Consider the following 12,931-nt stretch of genomic DNA (forward strand, 5'->3'; position numbering starts at 1 on the left):
ACAATGCTCTTTTTTAAATTTATCTCTATTGTATTTTTCCCCACTGCCATTTAGTCCCCTTATACCCCCTTCCCCCCAGCAATCCCCACACTGTTGTCCATGAGTCCTTAGTCCTTTTTCTGTTTTTCTCAATCCTTCCCTCCTCCCCTTCCCCCGCACCCCCCCCCCCCCGCCCCGCCCAGCGGCTGGATGGTGCCGTTGGTCCTCCGCACATGCACTCACCGCAGGCTCCAGTGGGCTCTCTCCTTTCCCAGAGAGTGGTCTTCTCGCTCTGTCTCAAGTGTTCCCATCTGAAAGCCCCACTGAGGCCGGTGCCCAGTGCTCTGCCACTGGAGCTCCAGTCTCTGGGAACAGAGACATAGAGCCCACCCTTTGTGGTGGTGGAACGGTCGTTAGCATGGGAAACAAATCATCACAGAGCTGGGTGAAAAGTGACCATGAGGAGAAGATAGTACATCACCGTAGTTGGAGATCGAAGAGAAAAATCCACGAAGGTACTAAAAAGACACACCCCGACCACTGAAACCCAGATAGGTAATGTTCCTGAAAGGTACTGACTGCCCTAGGGATGAGCTGAGGCGCCTGCTTTCTCTCCTAGACTAAGCTGGGAATAATCAACTGGGAGACGGGGCTCCCGGAGAGGCCAACACAGGCGAAAACTTGCCTCACAGAGCGTGTGGCCAGTGTGACAAAAAGCTCCAGAATGTTAAGGGCACTGTTACCACAGCATCAAGAGAGGCACATGCCGTCCGAGTCCCCTTCTCTGCGACAACGGGCAATTCTGGCTTCTCTTGCTAATGTAGGGCTACCCATTTACACACGTGCGTATTCCCCTCCCAAAGACTGACGGTGTCAGATTGTAAAGTTATTTCCCGAGGCATCTTTCGAGTGGCTTTAGAGATAGAAACACATGATGAAGTAATGGGTAACAATCTTAGAGTCAAGTCAAATAAATGATTAGTCCCTCGATTAAATACATTAACAAACGGCATTACAGCATACTAATAGGGATGAAACAGGAATGTCGACCTTTAATCGCTAATGGAAGCAGGAGAAGTGACATAGATAACTGATAAAAATTCCCTTCATTTTAAATACATGCATTATATGCACACCACTACGTATTATATTCATCATCTCAAAATGCTTGACTATAGAAATATTCACTTAGTCCAAACGGTTGCCTAATATAACCCCCCCTGCAAAGTTGTCACAAGAGTAATGTGACTGCCTTAGGCAGGAACTCAGTCACTGAGACAAAGCCATATCTGAGTAACGGATGTATTTTATTTGTTCACATTATCTTATTTGAGGTTAACACTACTTCATTTGACAGTTTAAAAATCATTCTGTAAACCAAATTTTAAAAAAAGCAGTAACAGCTAAAATAAGAACAGTGTATAATAAAATAAAGGAATGCGTCGAAAGGAATATTCTGAAGCAGCAAAGTAACTGTGACCACGATTATGAATTCAACGGTACGAGGGCAAACGAACCCCCAACATCCGAGACGAGAACAGCAATGACGACGAAGCAGGACTCCAAAGTGCAGGTGTGCTAGTTTCCATTTCCACATCCACTCGGGAAACAGAGCGTACTATCCTTTTGTATAAAGTGACAAAGTTCTGCTTTAAAACATTGTTACGTTATCTTGCAGGGTTTTTCTTTTCCAGTTTACATTATCACTACATGGATGTAATTGGAAAGATGGTCATATGCGATACATGGTATAGTTTCTGGAATCTACAGAGAGTATGGAGATGGTAAAGTTTATTATTATTAATTTTTTTGCTTTCTTTGCAATGAGTAAGAAGAAGCTGAAAATCCAGCATCAGAAGCATCAGTCTTTCCAAAAAGAGAAAAAGAGACCCTGGGCCCTCTGTCATCTCCATGCCCACTTTGACTCTGTAACAAGACTGTTCGTTTCCACTGAATTCTGGCAGCGGACATAAATACTAACTTTTTAAATGCAAACTGGTCTGCTGTTTGTCCGCACTGACCAAATAGAACTGTTACTCTGGCATCACATAAAAATCACACTTTCATAATTGTTTAGAATCTCAAATGTTTTCCCCTTGCAGGGGAATTTCTGTTGAATATAATTTTTGAATAGAGGACTTTTTATGAAATATATTTCAAATCTTAAAAAATAGTTTTAATGCTCCCCAAAGTGGTATAGGATTTACCCTAGCTGACAACGCCTGTTCCATTTAAGATCATTCCATTTTCCCATTTCATTTTCCTTCCAGCTCTGATTTTATTTAAAAAGCCCAAACACGTAAGTGGCTGCTGCCTCGTTTAGCATTAAACAGCACTGTTTTTTTTAACCATGTATACAAGTCAACAGCAAGACTAAGAAGTTATAACACAGACATAGCACGAACAGATTCATCTTTTTTTGGAATTCACTGAATAAACTGTATTCTGATACACCCCCCTTCCCCCACCAAGAGTGCACTGAACCTAGAACGAGGTGTTAAATATTTCTCCAATAGTCTTCATTATATGATATCATGAAAACGCTAGGTTTCGAGCCAGGTCCTAATAAATATTTAATGTAAAAGAAAGAAACCCCAACACACAACATAAAAAAGCCCCCGTCCCGCCCCGCCCGGCTGGCGGAGGGAGGCGCGGGTCAGCCGGACAGGGCAGAGATCTCGTAGTCACTGGCCGAGGTGAGCGCCCTGCCCATCATGCGGATGTTCTTGGCACTGGTGATCCTGGCCATCATGCACACGGGCTTGTCAAAGTACCTCACCAGGGCGGGCTCCGTCAGCAGGGAGGCCAGGAACTGCTCGAAGGTGATGGCCCAGTCCCGGTCCAGGCTTGCGCTCCCAGGCAGCGCGGTGGTGCCCTGGCCGCTGCGCACCAGCACGGTGTCCTCCCCGATGTCCTCGCAGTGCAGCTTGTCCTCCTCATGGGAGCCGGCACTCAGCACCGAGTACGAGGACATGGAGCTGTCGTCCTTGGTGTCGTCGTCCGAGATGAGCATGGAGGAGCAGGCCCCGTTGTCCCGCGGGGACGAGTCCTCCAGCTTTATGTCCTCCATCTGTCCGCCCAGGGAGTGGTCCTCAGCGTCGCCCGCCAAGCTGGCCGGGTGGGGCTCCACCGGCTCCACCCCAAAGGGCGTGCCACCAGGCCCTTTCTTGGGGAAGGGCATGCCCGGGATGCCCTGGCTGCAGGGCCCGCTGCCCACCTCCTTCCCGGGCTGGGTGACGAAGAGCTTGCCCACCTCCCCGATCTCCAGCAGGAGGCTGGTCACGGCCGCCGTGGCGTGGTACAGCTCCTGCTCATTGGGGTCCTCGCTGAACATGTTATACATCGTCTTACACAGCTCAATGAACTGCCCCTGAAAATGGATGTCGAGTAAATAGCACAGAGAACGTCACGGACCCCGAGGGGGGGAGCACAGGGGCAGGGCTGAAGGGCCCACCAAGCTGGTTCACATTAGGACAACAAAAAGATCCCCGGAGAGTCCTGAGTATAGGGTGGGGTGAAGCCTTATTTAAAGTCTCTTTATGGATGGTTCCATTTTTTACAATTTGAAAAATTTCCAACATCAGTGCAAGTAGAGAGAATGAAATAACAAACTTTCGTGTACCCATCCATCACCTAGAGTTAAGACCGACCGCACTACACAGTTGTGTTAAAAGTGTTTATCCTTCGCTTAAGTGTCCTAAGGAAACCCCGGACTTCATCTCATTTAACACCTACACACCTGAGGGGGCACCTCAGCTTTTCCAAGGTTACCTCTCCCACACACATTTGCTGGGGACCCTGGACGGAAGACATGCCTTCCAACCGCCAGCCAGAGGATTTATGTTTTCTCTCAGGAAAGCATTTTCATGCAGTCTTATAATTACTTATACTTTTGTTTTTATCTCTCTCATTACATTTCAGCTTTTTAAGGAAAAAAAGTTGTCCGCTGTCTTCATAGCTGAGCACAGTGGTTTGAAAACAGCACGCAGCCTTGTCTTGTGGGTCTCGGAGAGTATTTGTAATGACTGGGGTGAGGTGTGTACTCTCAAAATCGACCGTTTCGTGATTCACCTTTTTCTCTGAGGACATATTCCCACAACATATTTTTGATGCACAAAAATATGCACAAAATAGATGTACATGGATACTAACTGCCCCAAGTCACCATTACCTTTAAGGGGTACTTATTTTACATGGATCTATGACTGGAAAACAGTTTGGGGGGTTGAAATGAATAGACTGAACTGTTGAGCACTTACCTGGTTCAGTTTGGGTAAATCCTTTGCATTCTTTGATTTTGACTTATTTTCTGCAGTCCAGAGCCTCAGATAAATACGATTTTCTTGAGAATTTGCCCTTTTCCCTAAAACCCAAATGTCAAAAAGTCAGTGTTCCAAGGTCAAGAAACAGCGTCCAACCAGCAGGCAGGCAGACGTACGGAAGAGAGAGCCTGTACCTCTGTCGGTCTTCAGGCTCACTGTCACAAAGCCATCGTCCACGCTGTGTTTGCTTCTGCCGTCCAAACCAACCACTGCCAAGAAACAGGAGAAAAATCAGACCGTGCAGTAAACCCATCCACTTAGCATCTGTAGTAGGAAACAGAGAAACCACTAGGTAGAATGGCCTGACTTAGCAAACAACAAAAACCAAAACCCAGCACTCCGAGTGCCATTCGAACTTAAGACCAATAACAGATCATTGTTTGGTGTAAGTGTGTCCCGAGCAGTGCCTGGGACCCATTTCTGCTAGACAAATTATTGTTTGCTGATCTGGAATCAAATTTTACTGGCTGTCCCATAATTTCTGTGACAACCCTATTTCTAGGTGAAGAAACAACTCCCCCAGAATTCTTTGTCACGACTGGGGTTCAACGTACAATCAGGAAATAAAAGGGATGATGTCACGGCGTCCCCAGTACTTGAAGAAGGGTGATGCCCGCCCGCCCCGTGAGTGTCAATCCCCTCTCTGTTATACTGGAATCCTAACTTTGTGTACATGCGACTGACTTTCTTTCAGACCCCACAAAAGACCAAAAACTCCCTTTCTAAAGAGAAATTAAAACCTATGTTGATAAAAGGAAATAAATGCAGTATGTTACAAAATTCCTTCAGCTTTGTAACTTGGCATTTCAAAAATATGACTTTCAGGGAAACCACTTTTAACAGAATGACCTTCTTAACGAGCCCGAACCTGGCAGGGATAGGGGAGCAAAGCCTACAGCTCGGCAGGACATGTCTTGTCTAAGCTAGGGGGACACAATGGCCACGGTCCCTTCAGGGGAGGAGGGGTTAGGGGACTGGGTGAAAAGGTGAAGGGAGGGAGAAGTGCAGACTGGCAGCTACGGAATAGTCATGGGGATACAAAGTACAGCACAGGGAATACAGGCAGTAACATTGTGATAACTGTGTGTGGGGCCAGGTGGGCGCTGGAAATCCCAGGGGACACTCTGTAGAGCACAGGATGGTCCAACCACTATGCTGGACACCTGAAACTAATACAAAATAATATTGAATATAAGCTGTAATTTAAAAAATAAAAAACCCAGAAAGTAATGTATCAAATAATCATATCCATATACTTCTTTGGCTGAGTAGCTTTGGAGGCAACTTCTTCCAAAAACAGAGGGCTCTGTGGAAAAGGAACACAGTACCCCAGGCAGACGCAGCTACTTTATGGCTTCTGATAGGAACTCCTTATTTCTAATTCCATACAGACCATCTATTTGTTCCCTGATTTCTAGAAGAATCTTTCGGGGGGTGAGGAAAGTCACTTACCATGTGTGCATTCTGGGGTGATGTCTTCAAAGAAATACTGAGTCGCTTCAAAAGCAGAATCCGGCTCGTCCTGATCACAGGAGGGCTCTAGAGAGGGCAGGAGAGAGAATTCTCTGCAGGCAGGACTGCGGCCCCAACCGTGTGCTTCACTTGTTAAAGAAATGACTCAGGGGAGGGGGAGGAGGCTGCACTGGGTCACAATCTACAGTTTTATCCCGTCTCTATTCTAGTGCCAAGTCACTCTCTTTTAAAAAAATTTTAGTTTTGTTAGAGAGATCCCAGCTGGAGGCCAACCTTGTTTAAAACGTAAGTCCTCTCCATCTTTCACACTGGTGTCTGTGAGTGTTAGTGTGAGTGTCTCCCCCCAGACTCAGAATCTCAGAGTCCCCGGGATCCATGCGTTGCCAAATGCTAGTCATTCCTTCTCTGGCAGGGGTCTGCTCTCTACCATTAACCCAACTTGTGCTTCACACAGGTGGATGACCACAGACTTGAGGACAAAGTCAGGTGAAGAGTCATCATTCAGCTCATTCGCAGTGACCAATGAGTGATTTTCTAAATCAAAGAGGCAAACAGGTCACCTCCTCCACACACACACACAATCTCCAGCCAGCTGTGCCGTGCTGCTGTGCGTGGCTCACTTACCAGGCAAGACATGCATCTTGTACAGGAGCTTGAGCTTCTCGGTGAGGTCCCCGTGGCAGGCGGCATCTGGAAATCCAAAAACACCCACATGAAATGCACCGTGTGTGGCAGGAACCCCGGGGCTTAGCATTCCCCTGACACACCCACCTCCTACAAACAGAAACAGAGACTGGCTGACAGAAGGCCCAGCCAGGGCATGTTCAGGTTAAGAGTTCTGAAACCCGGGTTCTTAGTTTCAAATCATCCTTTGTTTAAATTTAGGATTTCTGATATACTGCTGTCAATTTGATTTTGCCAATCTTCCTCCTCTTATTTTTTTAAATTTCTTTTTTGTGATGCAACATGGCCATCTCTCCCAGCTTTGTCTCTCTTATTTGGAAGGCTTTCTCGGCCTTCACTGTTTTAAGTTGCTGAGGCAAGGAAAGGAGGGTAACTTAGTAACTGCAGTGACAATGTAACTAACCCCTTGGAGCTAGGCTCTGTTCTAGGAACTTTATTTGGATTATCCCATTTAGTCCTGATAACAACACTCTTTTTAAATCAGGAAATAGTCACGGAGGCTAATTCGAAGCCCACGGTACTAGAGAACTCAGTTGAAAATGACTCATTAACTACTGCCCTTTGGGGCAGAGTTCAGCCAGTCAGGCAATCCTTGACTCCCATACCCTTCCACCTTTTCCATTCATAATGAGTCATCTGTCAAAGGAGCAGCTGAGTCACGACCACTAGGATGTGTTTAGAGACTCTGCCTTTCAAGCAATGTGATTGGAGAAGCAGATGCAGCTACTTTATGGCTTCTGATAGTAACTCCTTATTTCTAATTCCATACGGACCATCTATTTGTTCCCTGATTTCTAGGAGAATCTTTCTGGGGGTTGGCAATAAAATTACTGACCCAATCTTTACCAAAATTCATTTTTTCATTTTTAAAAACTTGAACAGAATTTCTCTTTTCTGGTCTACTCGTCTGTCTCCATAACCGTCATTGGCCCACAGTCTGACACCACCTTGGAGTTCTCCCGGTGTCTGGGGCACAGCTTATGCTGCTCGAGAACCCCGTTGCTTTTTAAGAAGCTTACATAGTCTTTCTCCGTGTTTTCACTATCTTGGACCTCTCTTTCCTTTCTTGGAGATTTTGAAAAGTACTTCTCTTTGTTGGAGTTGACTGAACTAAGTACATTAAATATTTATATTTATTTCTATCACTTTCTACATGCAGAACCTGCCTCTTTTTTCTCTTCCTTGTTCTTGCTCACGGACAATTTAAAAAAAAAACCACCATTTTATAGACATCAGTATTTACCTTGTCTCACTTTTAAAAAAAGCAGAATGTACTTAGGTATTCCTTGTGTACTTAAAAATTAATACCGCCTTCTCTCCCACCCCTTAAAAAACACACGTGCACACATCCTGTTTGCTGTCCTCAGCATAAAGTAATTAGGAAAAAATGAGCTTTCGAGACTCATCAGAATCTGGGGCCCAGCATGTGCTGTGTTGTCCAGTAACAGATATGTGTTGACTTTCTAAAAACTAATGTCCCGCCAGGTGACTTCACCTTTCTGAGGTCCTGTTCCTTTAACTGAAAATGGGGATGATGACAACAAGCAGGTAGGTAATAAAGCATAGTAGTAATTGCGCAGACCGTGCCTCCAGGATGCCTGGGTCCAACTTCCCACTGTGTAGCCCTGTGCCTTTAGGCTTAGCAAATACACAGGTAGCTCAGGGGCCGTGCCTGGCACAGAGTAAGTGCTGCGTCGCTGTTAGTCACCATTACTGCTGTCACCTCCAAGGGCTGCTGTCTGGGCCACGTGATTAAGCACATATTCTAAAGCATCAGAACGAAGGCCAGTTCCTCCATGTTCCCCCTTTATAAGCATATTTATAAGTACTTTATACAAGCAATTTTTTTCTTACCTAAGAGAACCTCTTCTACATCCCTTTGCTTTTTAAAAAAACCATCAGCTTTCTCTGGCCTTTAAGCCTTCCTGTCACTATTCTTAGAGACTCAGGGCATGAGCTGGAATCATGACTGGCTCCATGCCTGACACCTTCATCTCTCCGTGGGCAGGTCATTTTAAAGTATGGGGCCCAAGGTCACAGAGTGGCACAAGTAGAATAAACACATTTTTCCTTCTTATCTCATTCTGGCAGCCTGACCTAATGCCTGCTACACGCACAACGCATCATCAGTGGGCCAAGCTCAACTACAAGGTAGTTCTTCTCCCTCAATTATAAATGGAACGAGTCCACTAGAATGCAGTGTGGGTGTGTGCTCTCTTAAGGGGTGGCCCTTCCTCCCAGTACAACAGAGAGAAGAAGACTTCCCTGCACACAGCTGAGCTATTGGGGTTTTCTCAGCCCTTTCTTAAAAACATCACAAAATGGTTTTATAAAGTTTTATGAAATACAAGATATATGAAGTATATATATGTATATATGGAGTATATATGAAGTATTCATATATATATACACACATATATATATATATATATTCAAAGAAAAGCAATCTACCCAAACATTTCTTTTTCTCCTGTGAAGTTTCCGTGGTCTGTGTTTAGGTTGGCATTTTATTGTCTTGTGAATTATGTATTTTAATTAGTGTTGGGGACTATCTAGTGTAGAAGGCAATGAATTAATCATATAATATATCCATTAGCAAAAAATGAATTTTACAATGTTTGCAAGCCCTAAAATGTGCTGCTCTGCCCCCTAACCCCAATCTTCGGGGTCCATGCTGACCCCACAATAGGGCTACCACCCCATTGGCCCCTCCCAAACCATGCAATCCCGCCACATCCTTACTGAGCCCAGAGACAAACTCTCGGAAGTTAATCAGAGAGTCTCCATTTTCATCTAATAACTGGAACAAGCGGGAGGCCAGCACATCTGAGTGAGTTCCACAGGCCCAGGGAAAGAGAAGCGCAAACATCCCCTTGAACTGCTCAAAGTCAATGCGATACTGTTCGAGGTAAGGCAGGCTGGGGTCGTGCCGGTCTAGCGCATTGCTGCTCCCGCCCCAGTAGCAGCTGGTGAGATGTTCTGCCTGAAAAAACAAAGAGCAGGCTGGTATTGGAGACCTGGCCCCAGAACAGATACCAGGAAGAAAAGGCCCACCCTCAAGCTTGGAAACAGGCTTCTGGTCAACCCTTGTGCATCATCCCCTGGGGCAGGGCACTGCTCTGCTCTAGGCCACATCTCCTCCTTCTGCTCTTATCTCACCAGCTCCATGGCAACTGTCTCTGCCGTTAACATCGGGCAGGAAAGATATGGTTCAATTGCTAAACTAGGTGAGGAAAGAAAGGGAACTCCCCCACCCCAATCTTCTTCCTCTTATGCACACCCTCACAAGAATTTTAAGAAATAACTCCTTAAACACATTTTTTTTTTAATTTAAAAGAAACTAAGAGAATGTTAACCTGAAAAGGATCTGTAATTTAGGCCACGTGACCACCGTGTTCTCTATGGGAGGGTGGTAAAGCCCAGGGGTCCAGCGGCCTACACAGGCCATCCAACCCATTCGCCAAAGCAGATTGTGGTGAAATCTTGACTTTCCCAATTCATCGTGCAGCGTCCCATAAACCCCCTGCCTCCGGGTCACCAAAATCACATAGGTATCACCCTGGCCATAGGGTACTCAAGCTATGCATGTGTGGTCCTCCTATCTCACACATCTGAAAATAGCTCTAGAAAGAGTATGAGTAGGAGCCACTGCGGGTGAGGAGAAGAGAAAGCTGGATCCAGCTAAAAGCTCCCTGTTTCTGTCCTTGGAAACAAGGTAGCCCGGTCCCAGAAGACCACAAATATAAAACATACAGAGTGGACGGGAGGAACCCCCCCCCCATACACACACACTTATGTTAGCTCTGGATGGTAGCGTGGGGTGGGGAGGGGCATGAAAAGGGAGCTGTATTTTTACATTTTTACACTCTCGGTACATCTTCCTATTTACACATGTTGTAATCCAAGCAATCTTTTTAAAAATTAACAGAAAAATCTAGAGCTGAATTAGTAAAGTGAAGTCCATTATGCCCCTGGATGCACATGCATTTACTTTGAAACTCACCTTGAAAAGAGCATAAAGTTCCTCTAGCTCATCAATGGTAAAGGACGTTTCTGTCACGATGGTTCGTACCTGTAAAAAGAATAACTACAGTGACTTTCACCAACTCAAAAGTGCCACTTTGGGGAAGTTCCTGCTCTTCTTCCAAGTCACCGTCAGTGTGTCAAGCAGGGATTTAGGAGCCGCAGGACAGCGAGGAGGGCTGAGGGGAAAGGCCCCACGCTGCTTCTCGAAGGGCTCACCACGTTCCGTTTGGTAGTGTCCTCCAGGGTTTGGATCACCTTCAGTCTCTGTTTGAATCTCATCTGCTCAATCAGATCTGCCCGGATGGTTCCAAATTTCTGGAAGAGAGCAAGGTTGGCATTTCTGAGACACTCGCTACTACACACAATGTCCTGTCTGCAGGATCGACGGAGACACAATCCTGAGATGTGGGAGAAATGTCCAGCCCCTCTTGCAGCCCAGTGGGGCCAGGTGACCAGATTCTGGCCAATAGGATGTGAGCAGAAGTTTTAGGACAATGCATTTAGAAGGAAAGGAGCACAGCCACGCTGTCCCCCTGCCGGTAGGGATCAGACATGTTTCAAGAGTGGCTGCGAAGGCACCTGGGCCCTGCTGCTGCTGAGCTCCCTAATAGGCCTGAACCGCCGATGCAGACTGAACAGTAAGAGAAAACCAAATTTGTATCTTGTTTCACTCTAGCCTGGGGTCCATTATTGCAACAGTCTAGCCTGGATTCCACTTAAGGGAAGAGCGAAAACTTATAAACTGCTTATCGTTGTAACTGGCATAATCATTACAATAATTAATGCTTTAATTCCATGTCATCTCATTGTCCTGGTTCTCTTTATACTTCTCTGGCCACTTCTTTTCTGTCTCTCTTCACGTCCCCTCCTTCTCTGAACCTTGGGGAACATTGGGGCTGAGTCTTTAGATCTCTGCCCATCTCCTCCTGTCCCGACAGACGCCCTTGCTCCGACTCAAATGCCTGGGAGCTCTTATTTGGATCCTCACTCGGCCACTTTCCAGCTATGCACCTCGGAAAAACTAGCTCAACCTCTCTCAACTTACCTTTTCACATGAAAAGGGTTAACACTTGGCCGGCGGGGCTGTGTGGAAGCCCCTAGCACCCTGCCCCGTGCAGGGCAGGCTCCCACGGAGTGGTAGCGGTCATGGTCATCATTCAGAAACCCGACACATCCTGAACCTGCATAACTGCCTGTCCTTCTGCACAAAGTCCTCCTTGTGTGTCATTAGCCGCATCCTTTCCCTACTTCGCACTTCTCAGATCAAACCTACTGGACTGAGTCATCTCGAACTTCAGGAACCTCTGTGGTGGCCACAAGCCTGCTGTAAGGTCTTTAATTAACGTGTCCCTGTGCCTTTCAGAAAGGTCATCTCAGTGTCTGTGTCCATCTTGAGGCTGTGACTTAGCACTTTACTTCTGGGTACCTCTACAGGACTGCAGGGCCTTGGCCACAGCTCCCACACAGAGGAAAACTGTCAGCCTGTCGCTACAGTCCCTTCCAGTAGGAGCTGGGGAGGGCATACCACAGGCAAGAATTCCCCCCCCCCCCACCTAAGGCATTTAGGAACACAGCAATCATCTCTACTCACCAGGAGAAACTGGGTCAATGTGTCAGAGCGACCTACCAACAACCAGGAAGCACTTCACCAGATCTCAAAGCTGAAGAAGGTGCTTCCAGTGTTTTTCCTACTTTTCTGTTCTCCAGGCTAATCGTCCTGAACCACAGAAAGACACGTGGTGCGAGCCTCAAAACACGCTGGTGTCACACGTCAGTCCAAACCAGGTTATCGTTGCTCTGTGCCGAGTGGCCCCATTCTGCAACTAGGGCAGTGATTCCTGGCCCTCCCCAGGCACTGGGATCAGCTGGGGGACTTTCAGAAAATACTTCCTCTTGGGCCTCATCCCAGAGATCCAGACTGAAGTTGTCTGCAATGGAGTCTGCACTGGGAATTCATATTTTTAAAAGGGGGGCTTAAAAGTTTTTAAAGTGATTTTTAAAAATCGAGAACCACTAATCCAAAGGTCAGGAGGGGAAACGTAGGCAAGGGTTTAGGATGTGCTTTGTAGGGCAACCTGTACGGAAGGCGTGGGAAAGCCACAGGGAGCTTATGAGCAGGGCGACACTAACCAGAGGGTGGGGGCAGGAATAGAAGTAATCATCGTGTGCGGAAAGACGAGGCAATGCAGGCACTGATGTAGCGAGAGGGGCCGCCTGCCCAGGCAGGAGGGAAACTGCAGTGTGCGGTGACAGGATGTTTGGCAGCCCAAGGGCCACCAGCAGGGGTCAGCCAGAGAGGATGGAAATGGAAACCAGCCCTTGCTCTTGTCTCCGTTCGCTTCTCTTTCACATTAAAAACGGGCCAAGTGCTGATTTCAGCATGACATGAGCTCATCTGCTGTCAAGAATGAAGCTGAGTTTCCGTGTACTAAGCTTTATTATTTTGG

The 12,931-nt window shown here is 46.6% G+C and overlaps 1 protein-coding gene across 1 annotated transcript in view; it reads right to left on the reverse strand.

The window, feature by feature from the left end:
• Window positions 1–1,267: 1,267 nt before the first annotated feature.
• Window positions 1,268–12,931, reverse strand: part of TBC1D9 (TBC1 domain family member 9) — a 74,425-nt gene continuing 62,761 nt past the window's right edge. Inside the window, exons 14-21 of the mRNA XM_053911281.1 lie at window positions 10,701–10,799; window positions 10,462–10,530; window positions 9,201–9,441; window positions 6,399–6,464; window positions 5,754–5,840; window positions 4,436–4,510; window positions 4,239–4,342; window positions 1,268–3,349 (exon numbers count right to left, since the gene is read on the reverse strand). Coding sequence (XP_053767256.1) covers window positions 2,636–3,349; window positions 4,239–4,342; window positions 4,436–4,510; window positions 5,754–5,840; window positions 6,399–6,464; window positions 9,201–9,441; window positions 10,462–10,530; window positions 10,701–10,799 — 1,455 coding nt within the window. The 3' untranslated portion in view covers window positions 1,268–2,635. The remainder of the gene's footprint in view (window positions 3,350–4,238; window positions 4,343–4,435; window positions 4,511–5,753; window positions 5,841–6,398; window positions 6,465–9,200; window positions 9,442–10,461; window positions 10,531–10,700; window positions 10,800–12,931) is intronic.

This window comes from Desmodus rotundus, chromosome 9 (assembly GCF_022682495.2).
Source record: "Desmodus rotundus isolate HL8 chromosome 9, HLdesRot8A.1, whole genome shotgun sequence".
In the NCBI taxonomy this organism is placed as follows: Eukaryota; Metazoa; Chordata; class Mammalia; order Chiroptera; family Phyllostomidae; genus Desmodus; species Desmodus rotundus.